General features: G+C 43.8%; 1 protein-coding gene across 3 annotated transcripts; it reads right to left on the reverse strand.

Annotated features, from left to right (window-relative positions):
- Positions 1-1,565: 1,565 nt before the first annotated feature.
- On the reverse strand, positions 1,566-14,042 carry LOC124701454 (nephrocystin-3-like). Of its 3 annotated transcripts, XR_007002066.1 has the most exons (4): positions 12,532-14,042; positions 10,165-10,390; positions 9,840-9,875; positions 1,566-2,161 (listed from the first exon to the last, which is right to left on the reverse strand). XR_007002066.1 is itself a non-coding variant. In XM_047233517.1 (3 exons), exons 1-2 carry the CDS (start codon positions 14,040-14,042, stop codon positions 10,204-10,206), a joined length of 1,698 nt encoding a protein of 565 aa, XP_047089473.1. In that variant the 3' UTR covers positions 9,600-9,875; positions 10,165-10,203. The 3 variants fall into 3 exon arrangements, 2 of the variants coding, with proteins under 2 accessions (XP_047089473.1, XP_047089472.1); XM_047233517.1 differs by lacking the exon at positions 1,566-2,161 and having other exon boundaries at positions 9,600-9,875; XM_047233516.1 differs by lacking the exons at positions 1,566-2,161; positions 9,840-9,875 and having other exon boundaries at positions 9,895-10,390.
- Positions 14,043-15,989: the final 1,947 nt, after the last annotated feature.

Below are 15,989 nucleotides of genomic sequence, written 5' to 3' on the forward strand. Positions count from 1 at the left end.
AACTGATTCAAGGACGCCGCAATCATTCATTCCCAATCTCACAATCAATGCCGGTTCATGCATGAAAGGGAGACGAAGGGAGAGCTGTGTAGTGTAGTTCTGATGTCCACTGACTGAATGGAACTGTTGAGGCAACAACATGATGGATGCAGTGATTGAATCCAGCTCTGGTTGCACCGTTGCAGGACTGCCGGAAGCTGGAGACCACGGGCCGACGCAGTCATCTCTGGGGATCTCTGATGTTGCGGCAGCAGGCACCATTAACTGTCAATGCGCGCGGCCGTCTCTGATTCATATGGCGGGCTTGCGTGACCAAGCCTGCAAAACTGCTGAGCTCATCAACAGAAACATGCCGACTGAGACTCCCTAGACAATTACAACGGCCTTATGTTCCAAATACCAACAACCACTAACAGTCTAAAGTAACTCGCAAACAGCAAAACTTAGTTAGTTAACAATACACAAGCTGAGGATTCAAGTTCTGTTCCACATGCAGTTGTACCTGTCGGTTCTTTGGGAAGTCCCACCACTGGAAGGGTTTTCACGTTTCCATGAAGAATGACGCAGGATAAGCACAAAGTTTTCTTGACAGTCCCACCTCATCGAAGGGCACTGCAACTTGGGACCTCCGACTTGCGCACATACATCCAGTCGCCATCAGGTGAACAAGCTCTCAAAGCTGACAGTACAATAAACACCATCGGGTATCAAGTTTAACCCAGCTTCCTGATAGGACCTGTAGTGACAGTCCCACTGTCTTCAGCAAATAGCTACGTAGTATTCTGGTTAGAGGACCACTGGCTACAAACAACATTATTGTTGGCACACAAATACTTGCGGTGTAGACTTAGACAAGCTAGCATCAACCCTCAGTTATGTTTGCCGATTGCAAACTCGATCCTTCAAATATGCAGCATGTGCAACCATGGTGATAAACTCAAGCAATGCTATATTATAAGGCAAATAGTACTAACAAAATTCAAACCAAGCGAGCATAAATATGCATTCACTTACTACACTATTTGGCTATAGCAGCATTTGTCAGCACAGCAAGTACGGGGACCTTTTATAGGACATTGCTTTGTCATTTAGCAAAAGTAGAAGCCATATTCCATCTACTCAAGAGGAGGAACAGCTCCTGACTTGGAGACTATTGTACGTGTAACTAGGCCTTCAGCAGACAAAAATGTAAACTTTCCAGATGAAGAAAAAACAGAAACTCAGCGCCCAGCAGCAAATAGTGAAATCACAAAAGGAATCAAGTGTGCGGTAGTGCGACAGTCCTCACTTTCCCAAGGGAGACTACATGAACAGAAAATGTAGATTGCTGGCCACAGTAAATCAAGATATTTGATGTAACCGGCCTCTATAGGCTTGTAAAAAATATTTTCCCTATTCAATGCAACGAGACACAATCCTTTTGCTTTTGCTCGAAGAAGAAAAATACAAACAATCTACTGATATATTGGTTGTAATAACATCTTATATTATGGGACAGAGGGAGTAGAACCTAAGTACATCAGTACTTCAATAGGCATTAGTTTTATTGCCATTTGGAACTTGGCAGGTTTTCTACTAAAGGCAAAGAAAATTCACATGGCAGATGTGAAAGATACAGTATAAATGCTACCTATAGCCTGAAGTCAGCAAGCTCATGTTTTATTCATGGAGCATATTCAACGGTCTTCCCAAATAGAATATGTTGACATGATCACATCTAGTTCCACTGATACGTAAATAAACTGTGTAGTGACATTGGGCACCAAAATAATACTCCCTCTGTCCCAAAAAGGATGTCACAGATTTGTCTAAATTTTGATCTATTTTGACGCGACGCAATTTAGTGTATAGTTACATCCAAATTTAGACAAATTTGCGACATCCTTTTTGGGACGGAGGGAGTAGTAAAACGACCTCAGAGTCACTGCTAAAATCTTAATTTACCATTGGGTCATACTCCGTACTCATCTAACAGATGCCGACAAGAACTACTCTCGATTTTGGGTAAGCAAGGGTAATGAATTTGCAGCAAATACTGGATAAAAGGTGCCCCTTCTGCCTTCCTCAGCTGCTCTAGAGTTCCTCTTCCACACAGGCGGATCCAGGGCCACAGCTTTCATAAGCATCAATAACTCGTTGAAAATCCAAGGCATGCTTGTAGCTGTAATGAGCGAAGCGGCATATAACTAGTGCTTTACTATAAATTGTTATAAGATGGTCAGGAAACTGTATTCAGTTGTTCCATAACAGATTTGACCCACAAAACATAAATTTAAGTTAGCAGCCAAATAAACGACCGCTCAACAATTCATATGCTAACTAACGCAATATCTGTTTTTTACTGCATGCCTGTACCAAAAACTAGGGACGAGGGGCGATTCAGCAACATGCTGAGAGCATCACACAAACCACCACAACAAGCACTCGCTAAAGATTGTTCAACTAGAAGATAGTCTTTCATTCGTTCATTAGTCATATAGCGCTAAACATGCGATCCTCATTTTATCTACACAACCATATTCTATTTTATTTGCTAATTAGTACGAAGTCCATCCATATCTGTATGTTGGCAGGGAGTGTGCTTGAGAAAGAACAGTTTTATTAGCATACCATATGTCACCATTTTATGCTCTGTTAGGACTTGTACCTTTTCCACGTTAGTAAGTACCGTAATAGATAAGGAATACTTCCCTACTTGGCCTAGCTTAAGTTCACACTTTTGGGCTAATAGGGTTAAGCTGGGGCCAGCAAAGCAGTCTTATTTTTCACCCTGTAAGATAAAGCTAATTTGTCCTGCCACTACTCGAACATGTTACATCTTGCAGTTCATATAATTTTACATGTTCAACTAACTCCCGATCACCCACTTCGTGCTCTAAAAAACTGGATCTCTGAGTTAGTATGTGAACTTTGATTTTTTTTCAAACGGTGTTCCTTGTGTCCTATTGCCCATGGTAAGTGTGACAAAGTGGTGGAACTGCTACAAGTCCATATGAGGGCTGATGTGGATCATGCAGTTATACTGTTATAAAGACCCTTAAAGTCCCGTAATTATCTTCTTCTGATGTTTTCTTTGTCAGAGTAACCGTTGGCCTTATTATATACATGTGTGGAAGCATGTCTTGTGATAGTATCAGTGAAAGAGCTAAACTAGAATTTTGACTAGCTAGTTTGTTAGCTTCTACATGCAAATAAACAAAATTATAATATTCAGAAAAATATTAACTCAATTTCATATTATTGACGTATACAATAAAATCACATTAAAATAGCAGACAAAAACTGGTGTGGAAATAAACGAATCTGACCAACTATGGCTGAAAAGAAGCAGATCGAAATAACAATACTGATGAATATTCAAGAAAAGATCAATTTCGGTGAACAAAACTGAGCCATGAGCAGGATTTCCCTTCTAATTGTATACAGCTATTTTCTATTCGCAGTGTAGGGCTATACCTTACTGTATTAGGAAACAAAGTAGACTTCCCTTTCTGTTCCTATATCCATCTACACTACCACCAGAATGATCTGAAAACATCTGCATGCGAGACATTCATTTTTGCAACTTCCAATACATCACTTCCGGAGACTCTATTATGCAATAATCAACAATTCAGGTAGTGGTTGCATAAGTTCTTCATGTAGCATTCAGATCGAATGACTATGAAATTACGTCGATACTTCCACATATTATGGGTAGCGTAGGAGAAATCCCCCGGGAGTCTTAATTACCACTGCTTAGCTTTTGACCGAACTAACCATAATTAGTTGCTCAATCTTGAACCAGCTTTCTGACACATAACTATGCCCTGCAGTGACAGTCCCACTGTCTTTAGCAAATAGCTATTCCGGTAAGTGGACTAACTGTCACTGATAAGGGACCACTGGCTACTGGATCAAACAACATTACTGTTGGCACACAAATACTTGCGGTGTAGACTTAGACAAGCTAGCAGCAACCCTCAGTTTATGTTTGCTGATTGCGAACTCGATCCTTCAAATATGCAGCATGTGCAACCATGGTGATAAACTAAAGCAATGCTATATAAGGAAAATAGTAACAAAATTCAAACCAAGCGAGGATAAATATGCATTCACTTACCACACTATTTGGCTATAGCAGCATTTGTCAGCACAGCAAGTACGGGGACCTTTTATAGGACATTGCTTTGTCATTTAGCCAAAGTAGAAGCCATCTTCCATCTACTCAAGAGGAGGAACAGCTCCTGACTTGGACACTATTGTACATGTAACTAGGCCTTCAGAAGACAAAATAAGCAAGTTTCTAGATGACCAAAAAATAGAGACTCGGCGCCCAGCAGCAAATAGTGAAATCACAAGAGGAATCAAGTGTGTGGTAGTGCAACAGTCTTCAGTTTCCCAAGGGAGACTACATGAACAAAAGATAGATTGCTGGGCACAGTGAATCAAGATATCTGATGTATCAGCACAGCCTAAGTACGTCAGTACTTTGATAGACTTTAGTTGTATTGCCATTTGGAATTCGGCAGGTTTTCTATTAAAGCCACAGAAAACTCACATGGCATATGTGAAAGATACAGTAGACATGCTACCTATAGTCTGAAGGTTGGGTAATCAGCAAGCTCCTGTTTCATACATGGAGCATAATAGACTGTCTTCCCAAATAGAATATATTGACATGATCACATCTAAATCCATCCATATCTATATATTGGCGGGGAGTGTGCTTGAGAAAGATCAGTTTTAATGAGCATACCATATGTCACCATTTTATGCTCTGTTACGACTAGTACCTTTTCCGCGTTAGTAAGTGCAGCAGATAAGCAATACATGCCTTCATGGTCTAGCTTACACTTTTGGGCTTATAGTGTTAAGCTGGGGCCAGCAAGGTGTCTTATTATTCACCTCCTAAGATATAGCCAGCTTGTCCTATTGCCCATGGTAAGCGCAACAAATTGGTGGAACTGCTACAAGTTCATATCAGGGCTGATCTGGATCATGCAGTCTCGTACTAAAAAGTATCTTGATGTTTTCTCTGTCAGAGTAACCATTGACCTTATATATACATGAGTGGAAGCACCTCCTGACAGTCTGTGATAGTACAAGTAAAAGATCTAAACTAGTATTTTGACTAGCCAGTTTGTTAGCTTCTACATGCAAATAAACAAAATTGAAATATTCAGAAAACTACTAACTCAATTTCGTTTTTTTACGTATACAATAAATCACCTATTGCAATATAGCATACAAAAATTTGTGTGGAAATAAACGAATCTGACCAATTGGGCAGCCCGGTGCATGAAGCGCCCTCTTTGCGCCAGGTCCGGGGAGGGGTCGGACCACATTGGGTCATTGTATGCAGCCATTCCTTGCAATTTTTTGCAAGAGGCTGTTTCCACGACTTGAACCCGTGACCTCCTAACTCCGCCTATGCCTTTTAGGAATAGCCGGTCCCAAGCCCGGGTAAAGGAGGAGGGTTGTGTTAGGCATGGCGAGCCAACGTAAAAACCAGCCTTTCCTATGGATATGAAACCCAACAGATTTTCGTTGGGGCATAACCCTCTCAGCGACGCGCCATATCGGAACCCGGGTGTGGTGTTAAATGAGCAAGGGCTGGGCCGCCACCGCCTTAGTGGCGCGCCATATCGGAACCCGGATATGGTGTTAAATGAGGAAGGGCCGGGCCGCCACCGCCATAGTGGCGCGCTACATCTTCGCCCGGATGTAGTGTTAAGTGAGCAAGGGTCTTTGCATCTCTCTCGATGGATGCGAAGGGCAAGGAAGCTAGCTGAGGCAAATAGGTTGCGGGTGGGTAGTTAGAATGTAGGATCCTTGACCGGGAAGCTACGAGAGTTAGTGGATGCTGCCATCAGGAGGCGTATAAATATCCTTTGTGTTCAGGAGACTAGATGGGCGGGTCAGAAGGCGAGGGAAGTCGAGAATACCGGTTAAGTGTCCTCATAGATAAGAGCCTCAAGGATGGAGTAGTGGACGTTCGGAGAAAGGGTGATAGGATCATCCTAGTCAAGCTAGTTACTGGGAATCTTGTCCTGAACGTGGTGAGTGCTTATGCCCCACAAGTTGGGCTCAACATAAGCGCCAGAAGTGTACCGCCAAACGAGAAGCTCTTCATCGGAGGAGATCTCAATGGCCATGTCGGCACAACTAACATAGGGTTCGAGGGTGTGCATGGAGGCTTCGGGTATGGTGACAGAAACTTTGAGGGTAAAGACATCCTGGACTTTGAGGTTGCGTCGCTAACACCTTCTTTAGGAAGAGGCAATCTCACCTAGTGACCTTTAGTAGTGCCCAACACTCTAGCCAGATTGACTTTGTCCTCACTAAAAGAAGAGATAGGAGGGCTTGTTTAATTGCAAGGTGATCCCTGGGGAGTGTGTTGTGGCGCAACATAAGCTTGTGGTAGCTGACTTCCGTTTACACGCTCGTGTGATGCGGGATAAAGGCATCAACATCACAAGAACAAAGTGGTGGAAGCTCAAAGGGGAAGCACAACAAACCTTTAGGGAGAGGATGATCATGGAAGGACCATGGGACGAAGAGGGAGATGCAGATAGCATGTGGGTGAAGATGGGTAAGAGCATTCGGAAGGTAGCTAGGGAGGTGGTTGGAGTGACCAAGGGTAAGAAGCCACAAGCTAAGGACACATGGTGGTGGAATGAGGATGTCCAAAGGGCTATCAAGGAGAAGGAGTGCTACAAGAGTTGGCACCACGATAGAAGCACAAGCAACATGGTGAAGTACAAAGAGGCCAAGAAAAAGGCAAGGCAAGTTGTGAGTGGAGCAAGGGGGCGGGCCTATGAGGAGCTATATGACAGACTAGGTACAAAGGATGGCGTGGCGAAGATTCGTGAGAGGAAGACAAGGGACCTCAACCAAGTTAAATGTATCAAGGACGAGGACTTCTAGTGAAAGATGAAGAGATCAAAAACAGATGGAGGGAGTACTTTGATGGGTTATTCAAACGATGGGAACGAGGGCACTATGCCCAAGCTGGATGACTCCTTTGACGACACCAGTAGGCGTTTTGTGCGGAGGATCCAAGAGCTTGAGGTTAAAGAGGCCCTCAAGAGGATGAAAGGAGGAAAGGCCCTTGGCCCTGATGGTATCCCAATTGAGGTGTGGAGAAGCCTCGGAGACGTGGCAATAGTATGGCTAACTAAGTTTTTCAACCACATTTTTCAGTCAAACAAGATGCCCGAGGAGTGGAGGAAAAACATATTAGTACCTATCTTCAAGAATAAAGGAGATATCCAAAGTTGTAGTAAGTACCGAGGGATTAAGCTTATGAGCCATACTATGAAACTTTGGGAGAGAACCATCGAGCATCGCTTCAGGAGAGTGACGAAAGTAACTAAAAATCAATTCGGTTTTATTGCCTGGGAGATCGACTAGAAAGGCGATTTTCTTACTTCGCCAACTTATGGAGAGGTATAGGGAGCAGAAGAAGGACCTACATATGGTCTTCATCGACTTGGAGAAGGCGTATGACAAGATACCAAGGACGGTCATGTGGTGGGCGTTGGAGAAACACAAAGTTCCAACAAAGTACATTACCCTCATCAGAGATATGTACGATCCTGTTGTGACAAGTGTTCGCGCAGGTGATAGTGAGACTGATACCTTCCCAATCACGATAGGACTACATCAAGGGTCATCCTTGAGCCCATACATGTTTTCCTTGGTGATGGATGAGGTGACCAAGGATATACAAGGAGATATTCCTTGGTGTATGCTCTTTGCTGCTGATGATGTGGTGCTAGTAGATGAAACTAGGGCCGGCATGAATAGGAAGTTAGAGCTATGGAGGCAAACTTTGGAGTCAAAGGGGTTTAGACTTAGCAGGACCAAGACTGAGTACATGCGATGCGACTTTAGTGGTGTTGGTGGCGAAGACGGAGATGTCAGTTTAGAAGGAAAGATAGTGCCCAAGAGGGACACCTTCTGTTACTTGGGATCAATGTTGCAAAGCAATGGTGATATCGATGAGGATGTTTGCCACAGGATCAATGCAGGGTGGATGAAGTGGAGGCAGGCATCTAATATCCTATGTGACAAGAATGTCCCACAAAAGCTAAAAGGTAAGTTCTATAGGACGGCTGTCAGACCGGCGATGCTTTATGGGGCAGAATGTTGGCCCACTAAAAGAAAACATATCCAACAAATGAGTGTCGCGGAGATGCGCATGCTGCGTTGGATGTGCGGCCATACAAGAAAGGACCGGATTAGGAACGAGGTAATCCGTGATAGGCTAGGGGTGGCACCTATCGATGAGAAGCTAGTCCAACACCGACTAAGGTGGTTTGGGCATATCCAGCGGAGGCCTCCAGAAGCTCCCGTCAACAGTGGAACTCTAAAGAGTATGGAGGAGACTAGAAGGGGTAGAGGACGACCAAAGTTGACGTGGGCGGAGGCGATAAAAAGAGACCTGAGGAATTGGAATGTACCTAAAGTCTTGGCTCTTGATAGGACTGCATGGAGATCAGCGATCCATGTGCCGGAACCTTAGTCACTCGCTTCTTTTCTCTTTCCTTTTTTTCCTTTTTTTTCCTTCTTTCTTCTTTTTTATTTTTTCTTTTTTCTTTTTTCCTTTTTCTTTCTTTCTCCTTGTTTTGGTTCTCTTTTCTGTTGGGTTTCATATCTAGCCTACCCCAACTTGCTTGGGAAAAAGGATTTGATGTTGTTGTTGTTGTTGTTGTTGTTGTTGTTGTTGTTGTTGAACCCGTGACCTCCTGGTCACAAGGCAGCAGCTTTTACCACTGCGCCAAGGCTCCGTACCCAGTGCTGAAAGCTCCCACACATTGTGCGGGTTGGGGAAGGGTATTTCTAGGCATGCAAGGGGGCTAATTTGAACCCAGGAACTCCAGGACACAAGTGGAGATGCTCTACCAATTACGGCTAAAAAAAGCAGATCGTGATACAATGTTGAACATTTAAGATAAGATCATTGTTGGTGAACAAAAATTGAGCTGTGAGCAGGATTTCTCTTCTTATTGTGTACAGCTATTTTCTAATAGTGTAGGGCTATTCCTTACTGTAGTAGGAAACAAAATAGACTTCCCTTTCTGTTCCTATACTCCATCTACACACCAGAATAATCTGAAAACGTCTGCAGGCGAGCTTGCATTTTATTTTTGCAACTTCCAATGAAATCACTTCTGGAAACTCTATTATGCAATAATCAGCAATTCAGGCAGTGGTTGCATAATGACTGACTAATCATAATTAGCACCGCATCATGTAGCTGCTCAATTTGTTGATAAGGAAAATCATGCTCAATTTGTGTCAGTATGATATATTGACACATGTTGTATTGTTGACGATATTTATGAACAATATCTCAGAATTGCTCAGTTGGTTTCTACGAGATGGTAGAACAGGAATAGTACGATATTTATGAACAATATCTCAGAATTGCTCAGTTGGTTTCTACGAGACAGTAGGACAGAAATATAGTATTTCAATCAAGATGTTTTCCATACTGCCTCCAGTTACAGAGATGAACCATGAATAAATTAATAGCCTAGTATATACTAACCAACTCAATGGACTTTTGGACAGCATCAACTTACAGGTAATTAAGTATAGCAGCATAGTTATTTCATAACTAGTATGTCAGTACTTCGATAAGCAATAGTTGAATTTCCATTTGTAATTTTTCAAGCATGCCACGGGAATTCACATAGAAAATGTATAAGATATAGTCACAGAATGACAGAACCCAACCAAGCCTATGTGGTGTGTTAATCTGCCACTTCCATGATACACTCTTTTATATGCTACTTCCTCAAGTAAAGTAGTTAAAGGTAGCAATTCAAATATAATGGTCGGAGCAGTACCTCAATGTCGTCAATCAATTCCAACCAGAAATAAGTCAGTCACAAGATCCCCATGGAATCAGAAAATACATGAAAACATGTTTCAAGTAATTTTGATAAAATCGTACAATCTTAAGTACTTCCGGTAGCCTCAAGGTGGGTAATCCACATGCCCACATTTTCATGCATGGAAACAATAGATTATGTTCCCAAATAATAATATGCGACACTATAACATTTAATTCCATTCATCCATTAACTAGTAAATGAACTGTATGGTGACAGCGGGCGCAAAATATGTAAAAGGACCTGAGGCTGAGGGATCACTGATAATAAGTTAATTTACCATTGAGTCATCTTCCTCTATAAGATGCTAGGAGAAGCATTATTCTCGGTCTTGCGGAAGCACAGGCAATGAATTGGCAGGAAATACTGCATGAGGTGACCCTTCAGCCTTCTTCCTTAGCTGCTCCAGAAGCCTACGAGCTTCTCTTTGTTCATATGACATATCAGGGCCACAACTTTCATAAGCAGCTATAACTCGTAGTTGATAATCCTCTGCATGCTTGTAACTGCAATACAAAGCACAGTATCAAATGCAAATCGACACAAGGGAATCGCTGAGACGCTGACATATAAGTTCTTACTTATATTTATATAACAGTTTCAGGAATTTGCATGAAGTAGTTCCATAACAGATCTCACCTGCTTTTTTTTTTAGAAAACCACCAAACACTAATTTTAGTTAGCAGTCAAATGGTTGACAGAATGGCAGTGCAAATTCATATGCTAATTAATGCAACACCAACTTTTGACCATGTACATGTGCCAGAGCAGTGGGGGTGCTGATAAACAGATAAGCCAACAGAACAAGCGTTCTCTACAGATAGTTCAGCTAGCATCAAAAGAAGATAGTTTCACATTTGAAACCAAACACGGGATCTTCATTTTTTTGCTATACGAGCATGTTCTACCTTCACTGCCAGTAATAACAGATAAGCTCTACCTCCCTACTTGGCCTAGCTTATGTTTACAGTTTTGTGTTATAAGCAGGATTTCACTTCCCATTGGGTGCTGTTATTTTCTATCTCAATGTATTTCATGCAGAGTTTCCCCTTACTGTGTTAGAAACCAAATCACATTTTTTCTTCTCTCCTATATTCCACCTAAGCTACCACCAGAATGATCTGGAAACAAGGTATGTCTGCGAGATTTTTTTTTTTTTTTTTGACTTTTGCAATCACCAACTGCTGCTCTTGCTGAGACTCCTGTATGCAATAATCAACAACAGTGCAGCAACCCTTGCATAATGACCTACTAATTATAACTGACACTACACCGTATAGTTGCTCAATCAGTTCAGAATTGCTCACTTTTCTACAAGATGGCAAAATGGGTGCAATAAGATATTATCCATAATGCATCCAGCTACATAGATGAACACATGCGCGGACCCACACTCGCTGTTGCCCGGGCGACCGCCCGGGCTTCTCTGTCACGCGCCCCTTTGCCCGTAGAGATTTCTGCACAGCGACCAGCACGCTCAAACGCTGCCATGCCCAGGCTATACGAGGCAATTTTAGGGCCATGCCGCACGCCAGCCCATCATGGGCCACAAATTGGGCCAGAACTATTCCTCATATTGAGCCACTATTAGTTGTTACCGTGGACCGTGGCCAGTTACAGACTATGTATTACAGTTACCGATCGATACCCAGGAAAAAATGGTCGATCCTTAGCCAGAATTTCCAAACTCGTCTTGCAGTTACATGAGCAGGACGTGTCGTATGGGAGTAGAATGTGGACAAAGACATCTGACTTGCACAGGCGTTCAGAAAAAATACAAACGAAACATGGCATACGCTGCACGAAAATTTTCATAAATCCTCCTCCCTTTTGTCTACCCTTCATTGTCCCTGCATTCGAAATCCTGAAAGATCCGCCATGTTTTATCTCAACTAGAAACTTAAAACTTCGACTTCCACTAAGGGTATGGAAATTAAAATTAAAAAGGGGAGACTTCATATTCGTGTTTTTGTATTAAAACCAATGTTTAAGACATCATTTATCGTTTACTGCTCGGTCGGCTTCGGATTAGGTTAATCCATTATCTTCCATATTGGCTAGTTTTTTCAAAAAAAAATCCAAGTTCTGCCATTATAAGTTCTTGAATCCGCTATGTAAAAAAAATATTGGCAAATTGGAAAGAAGTGTTACCTTGATTCCTTGCCTTTGAATCAACAAAAATGGCAAAATTTGAGGTAATGTATCGGCCGAGAAATCAGGTACTAGATCCGTAATTCGTGATATTTTGGCTGAAATGTCGGAGGTTGTCAGACCGTTATATTGGCCTCGGCGATAAACCAGGCCGATATGCTGTAAATTTATCGCTCACCCCACGGTTCATCATAAGTTGACCGATTAATTGGCATATGGGCCAAGTTTTAAAACATTGATTAAAACCATGTGGTGTTTATATTAGTCGGAAAAAAGGTTTAGTTGCCTTGTGCTGCACCCAGGCTTCGGTTAATTCCTAAGTCCGCCACTGGATGAACAACAGCCTAGTGTGTAGTAACTAACTTAATGGACACTTGGACAGCACAGAGTATCAACTTACAGGGTAACTCTACAGGACTGAAGCATCTGTATATCATAGACTAGTAAAATGTACCTCAATGATGTAACAGTCAGAATATGAGAAGAAATTGATTACCTCCCCATCAGTCCATATGCATTTGCAATCAACTGAAGTATCTCAATGGAATCCTCATGTTTCGGCCCAAATGCAGCAGTAATGATATCACTCGCAAGAACAAAGAACTTCACAGCTGCGTCCAGTTGGTTCAGTTCAAGGTTAGCCTCCCCCAGATGCTTATAAGCAAATCCTAACCCAAAGTGCAGCGGTCCAAAACAGTTCTTGAGCTTCTCCACTGCTTTCTCCAGTAAAGGAACAGCCTCATCAACTCGTTTCGTCAGCAGGAGGAGCCAACCCAGCCTTGCCGAGATACTCCCTTGGATGTGCTGCATCCCTGAGACACGCTCAAGAAACGCAAGCGTTTTCCTCATCAAACACAGCGACATCTCGAATTCAGTCATTGACTCGTACAGCATCGATATCTCCGTATATGCGCCAGCGGTCCGCTCAGGGTTGGCAGAACGTTTGGAGTCGAGAGTCTCACGAGCAATCTCCAGGCACCGTCTGGAGTCGCTGAGCCTCTCCTGGGAGCAGAGGATCTTGGCCATGGTGACAAATGCCAGCGCACGCTCCTCGCTGTCCTTGCTGGCCCGATTCATCACCTTCTTCAGGTCATTCATCGCGTCCTCCGTTCTACCCAGCAGGATACTCAAGCCGGCGCCATCGATTTCAGCCAGAGAAAGCTCCACATCCATACCCAGCCCCTCGTACACCATCCTAAGAAGCTTGTTCTGCTCCAACGCCTCCTCGTTGCGGCCCAGCCCGGTGTAAGCAACCATGAGGATCTGCCGGACCTTAGCCACCTCGGCGGAGCCGTCTCCGAACCGCTTCACGGTGATCTCCAGCGCTGAAAGGCAGAGGGGCAGCGCCTTGTCGAAGCACAGCACCCCCACGTACGCCTCGGCGACGTCCCTGCAGGCGTCCGCGCACCCTCCGTCCAGGACGCGGCCTTTGAGCTCCAGGGCGCGGCGGAGGTCGGCCACCGCGTCCCAGCGGCGCCCCATGGCCGTCTTGGTGCGCGCGAGCTGGTCGAGCACGGCCGCGCCGACGGTGGCCGCCTCGGCGCCCGCGCCCAGCAGGGAGTCGACGATCTCGGCGGCGGCCTCGAGGGAGTCGAGGCTGTCGTTGAGGAGGTTGAGGCGGAAGGCCGCGGCGCCAGCGAGGCGGAGGGCGCGCGCGACGGGGAGCGACCAGCCGCCGTGGGTCTCCTGCAGGGGGGCGAGCGCCTTGAGCGCGAGGTCGAGGGCCTCCTGGTGGTCGCCCGCGGCCTCCTTGCGCTCGGCGGCCTCGAGGGAGGCGAGGGCGGTGGGTTGGGAGGTCGGCGCCGCGTTGGGAGTAGGTGGCGGCGTGGTTAGGGCGGTCGGCGCCGCGGCGGAAGAAGGTAGCGGCGTGGTTAGGGCTCGGGTGGAGAAGGGGAGCGATTGGTGCGGGCGGAGAGGAGAGCGGTGGAGCAGCGGGGGAGGGGGTCGGTGGCGGCAGAGGGGCTTGGTGAGGGCGGCGGCGAGGAGGGACCTGTGGAGGCGCCGCATCGTCGCGGGGTTTCTCAGCGGCTCTAGGAATGGGGAGCAGAGAAGGGTTTAAGCCTGGAAATGTCGCACGGCGGCGCCGCCGGCGGGGAGTCCAGTCGAGCAATCGGGTGGTGGTGTCTCTTTCCCTGGCAGATTTTGGCCCAACCCAACTGCCGCCGAACAAAAAACATTATCGAGTCCTGTTTTGCGTATGGTGGATCTGCACGGCCCAGTGGACTACACACTAAGCCACAATTAGAGGTTTGAACGTTTTTAACTAGGGTTGAAATGCAAATGAAACATCTTAGAGAGAATGCGGCTTTGAGTTATCAAGTTAAATATTAATATTTATAATGATGTAAAATAGAACTCTACAACAACTGGCATGGTAATGTAGTTGCATGATTAATTATTCTAGTTAAACTCTAAAAGTTCTACCCGCAAAAAAAAACATAAAGCTCTAAGAAAATAAGGAATTATACATATGAAAATAAGGATATATATTTAGGAATATAATGGGTTATGGAAAGGTACAAGAGTTCAATATAAATTAGTAGCCTCGGCGTGGCGGTGCGCCATGTATGCAAGATTTAATTTTATTTATTGTGTTCATGTTGTTTAGTACGACACGGTGAGGCACCCAGCATGAGAAGTTAGCATGTACAACGGTCTAGATCCACTAACATGCACAAACATTCTACCCTAGGTCAAAAAATCGGGGACGAGATGCGGAAGAGCACAAGGGCCACCAATGAAGGGTCGGTTGGCAGCCGCCAACTTCCACACCAAGGTGCATTGATTTTTCTAATATTTATACACAACTTATAGTTTTTATGTATACTTATCGAGAACTTGGTTGTATCCATTGGTTGATGCAGAAGCTGGGGCAATGTTCCCCTTTTTGATAAATAAACTTATCATGAGAATTTGTGATCAGTTTCCCTAGTACCAAAATGATCAACTAATACTCGCTCATTCCCAAAATGTAATGCATATACCCTCTCCGCCCGTAAAAGGATGTCTGAGATTTCTCTAAATTCGGATGTATCTATACACTAAAGAGTGTTTGGATAAATATACATTTAGAAAAATTTGTGACATCCTTTTATGAACATAGATAGTAGCTTTTCTTTTACTCAAAACCAAACTTTTGAAATTTTGTCCGACTATATAGAAAAATATCAAAATTTATAATCTCAAACTAATAGTGTTAGAATCATCATGAAATATATACTTTCATATTGTGTGCATTTAGTATTATAGATATTATATCTTTTCTATATAGTTTGTCAAATCTCGGAAAAAATGACTTTGACTAAAAACTATTTTCAGCTTAATTTGAAAACGAGGGAGTATGATTTATAGGAACCACAAGCGATCATGTACTAGTATTCTCAATTTTTTTTAAAAAAAAATCTAGGGCAAAATGTAGTCACCAATCTATTGATTAAGTAGAGTTTTACAAGAATGTAAAGTTATTATTATTACATGGGATTACTCTTCCAACATAATATTGCCCAAATGCCTAGCACCTGCGGTTACCCACAACTGGGCTTCACACTTAACTTTATCTAGAACAACATGCAATGGCGCTTGTTTGTTGCGCAAAACCCTCGCGTTGTGCGCATTCCATAACTCCTAAGTGACCAACAATGCAAGCGAGGAGATGGCTTTCCTATCCAGCGAGGTGCCACTGACCATCATGTTCCACCAAGCATAGATATAGAGACCCGTCCATTGCCTCGGATGAATAATGGGGATGCCAATCCACCCCTTGATAGCTAGTGTCTCAAAGGCGAACAGAGAACTAACACTGGATGAAGAGATGATCAATAGTCTCAAAACCATGTATTCTCAATTTCTCATGCACGGTGGTCACGCCACACATCTGTTTCAGCATGGTGACTAATTGCCTAATTCCATTGAAGCCGCATCTTTTTTTGGACAATGCCAAATACATGATCGTAA

Source organism: Lolium rigidum, chromosome 3 (genome assembly GCF_022539505.1).
Source record: "Lolium rigidum isolate FL_2022 chromosome 3, APGP_CSIRO_Lrig_0.1, whole genome shotgun sequence".
Classification (NCBI taxonomy): Eukaryota; Viridiplantae; Streptophyta; class Magnoliopsida; order Poales; family Poaceae; genus Lolium; species Lolium rigidum.

Bases quoted from the DNA above. Each gene is read 5' to 3' on its own strand.
- LOC124701454 (XM_047233517.1), bottom strand. From the start codon at position 14,042: ATGCGGCGCCTCCACAGGTCCCTCCTCGCCGCCGCCCTCACCAAGCCC. The intron at 10,391-12,531 runs GTAATCAATTTC...TTTGTATTGCAG, and splicing joins GCATATGGACTGATGGGGAG to TTACAAGCATGCAGAGGATT.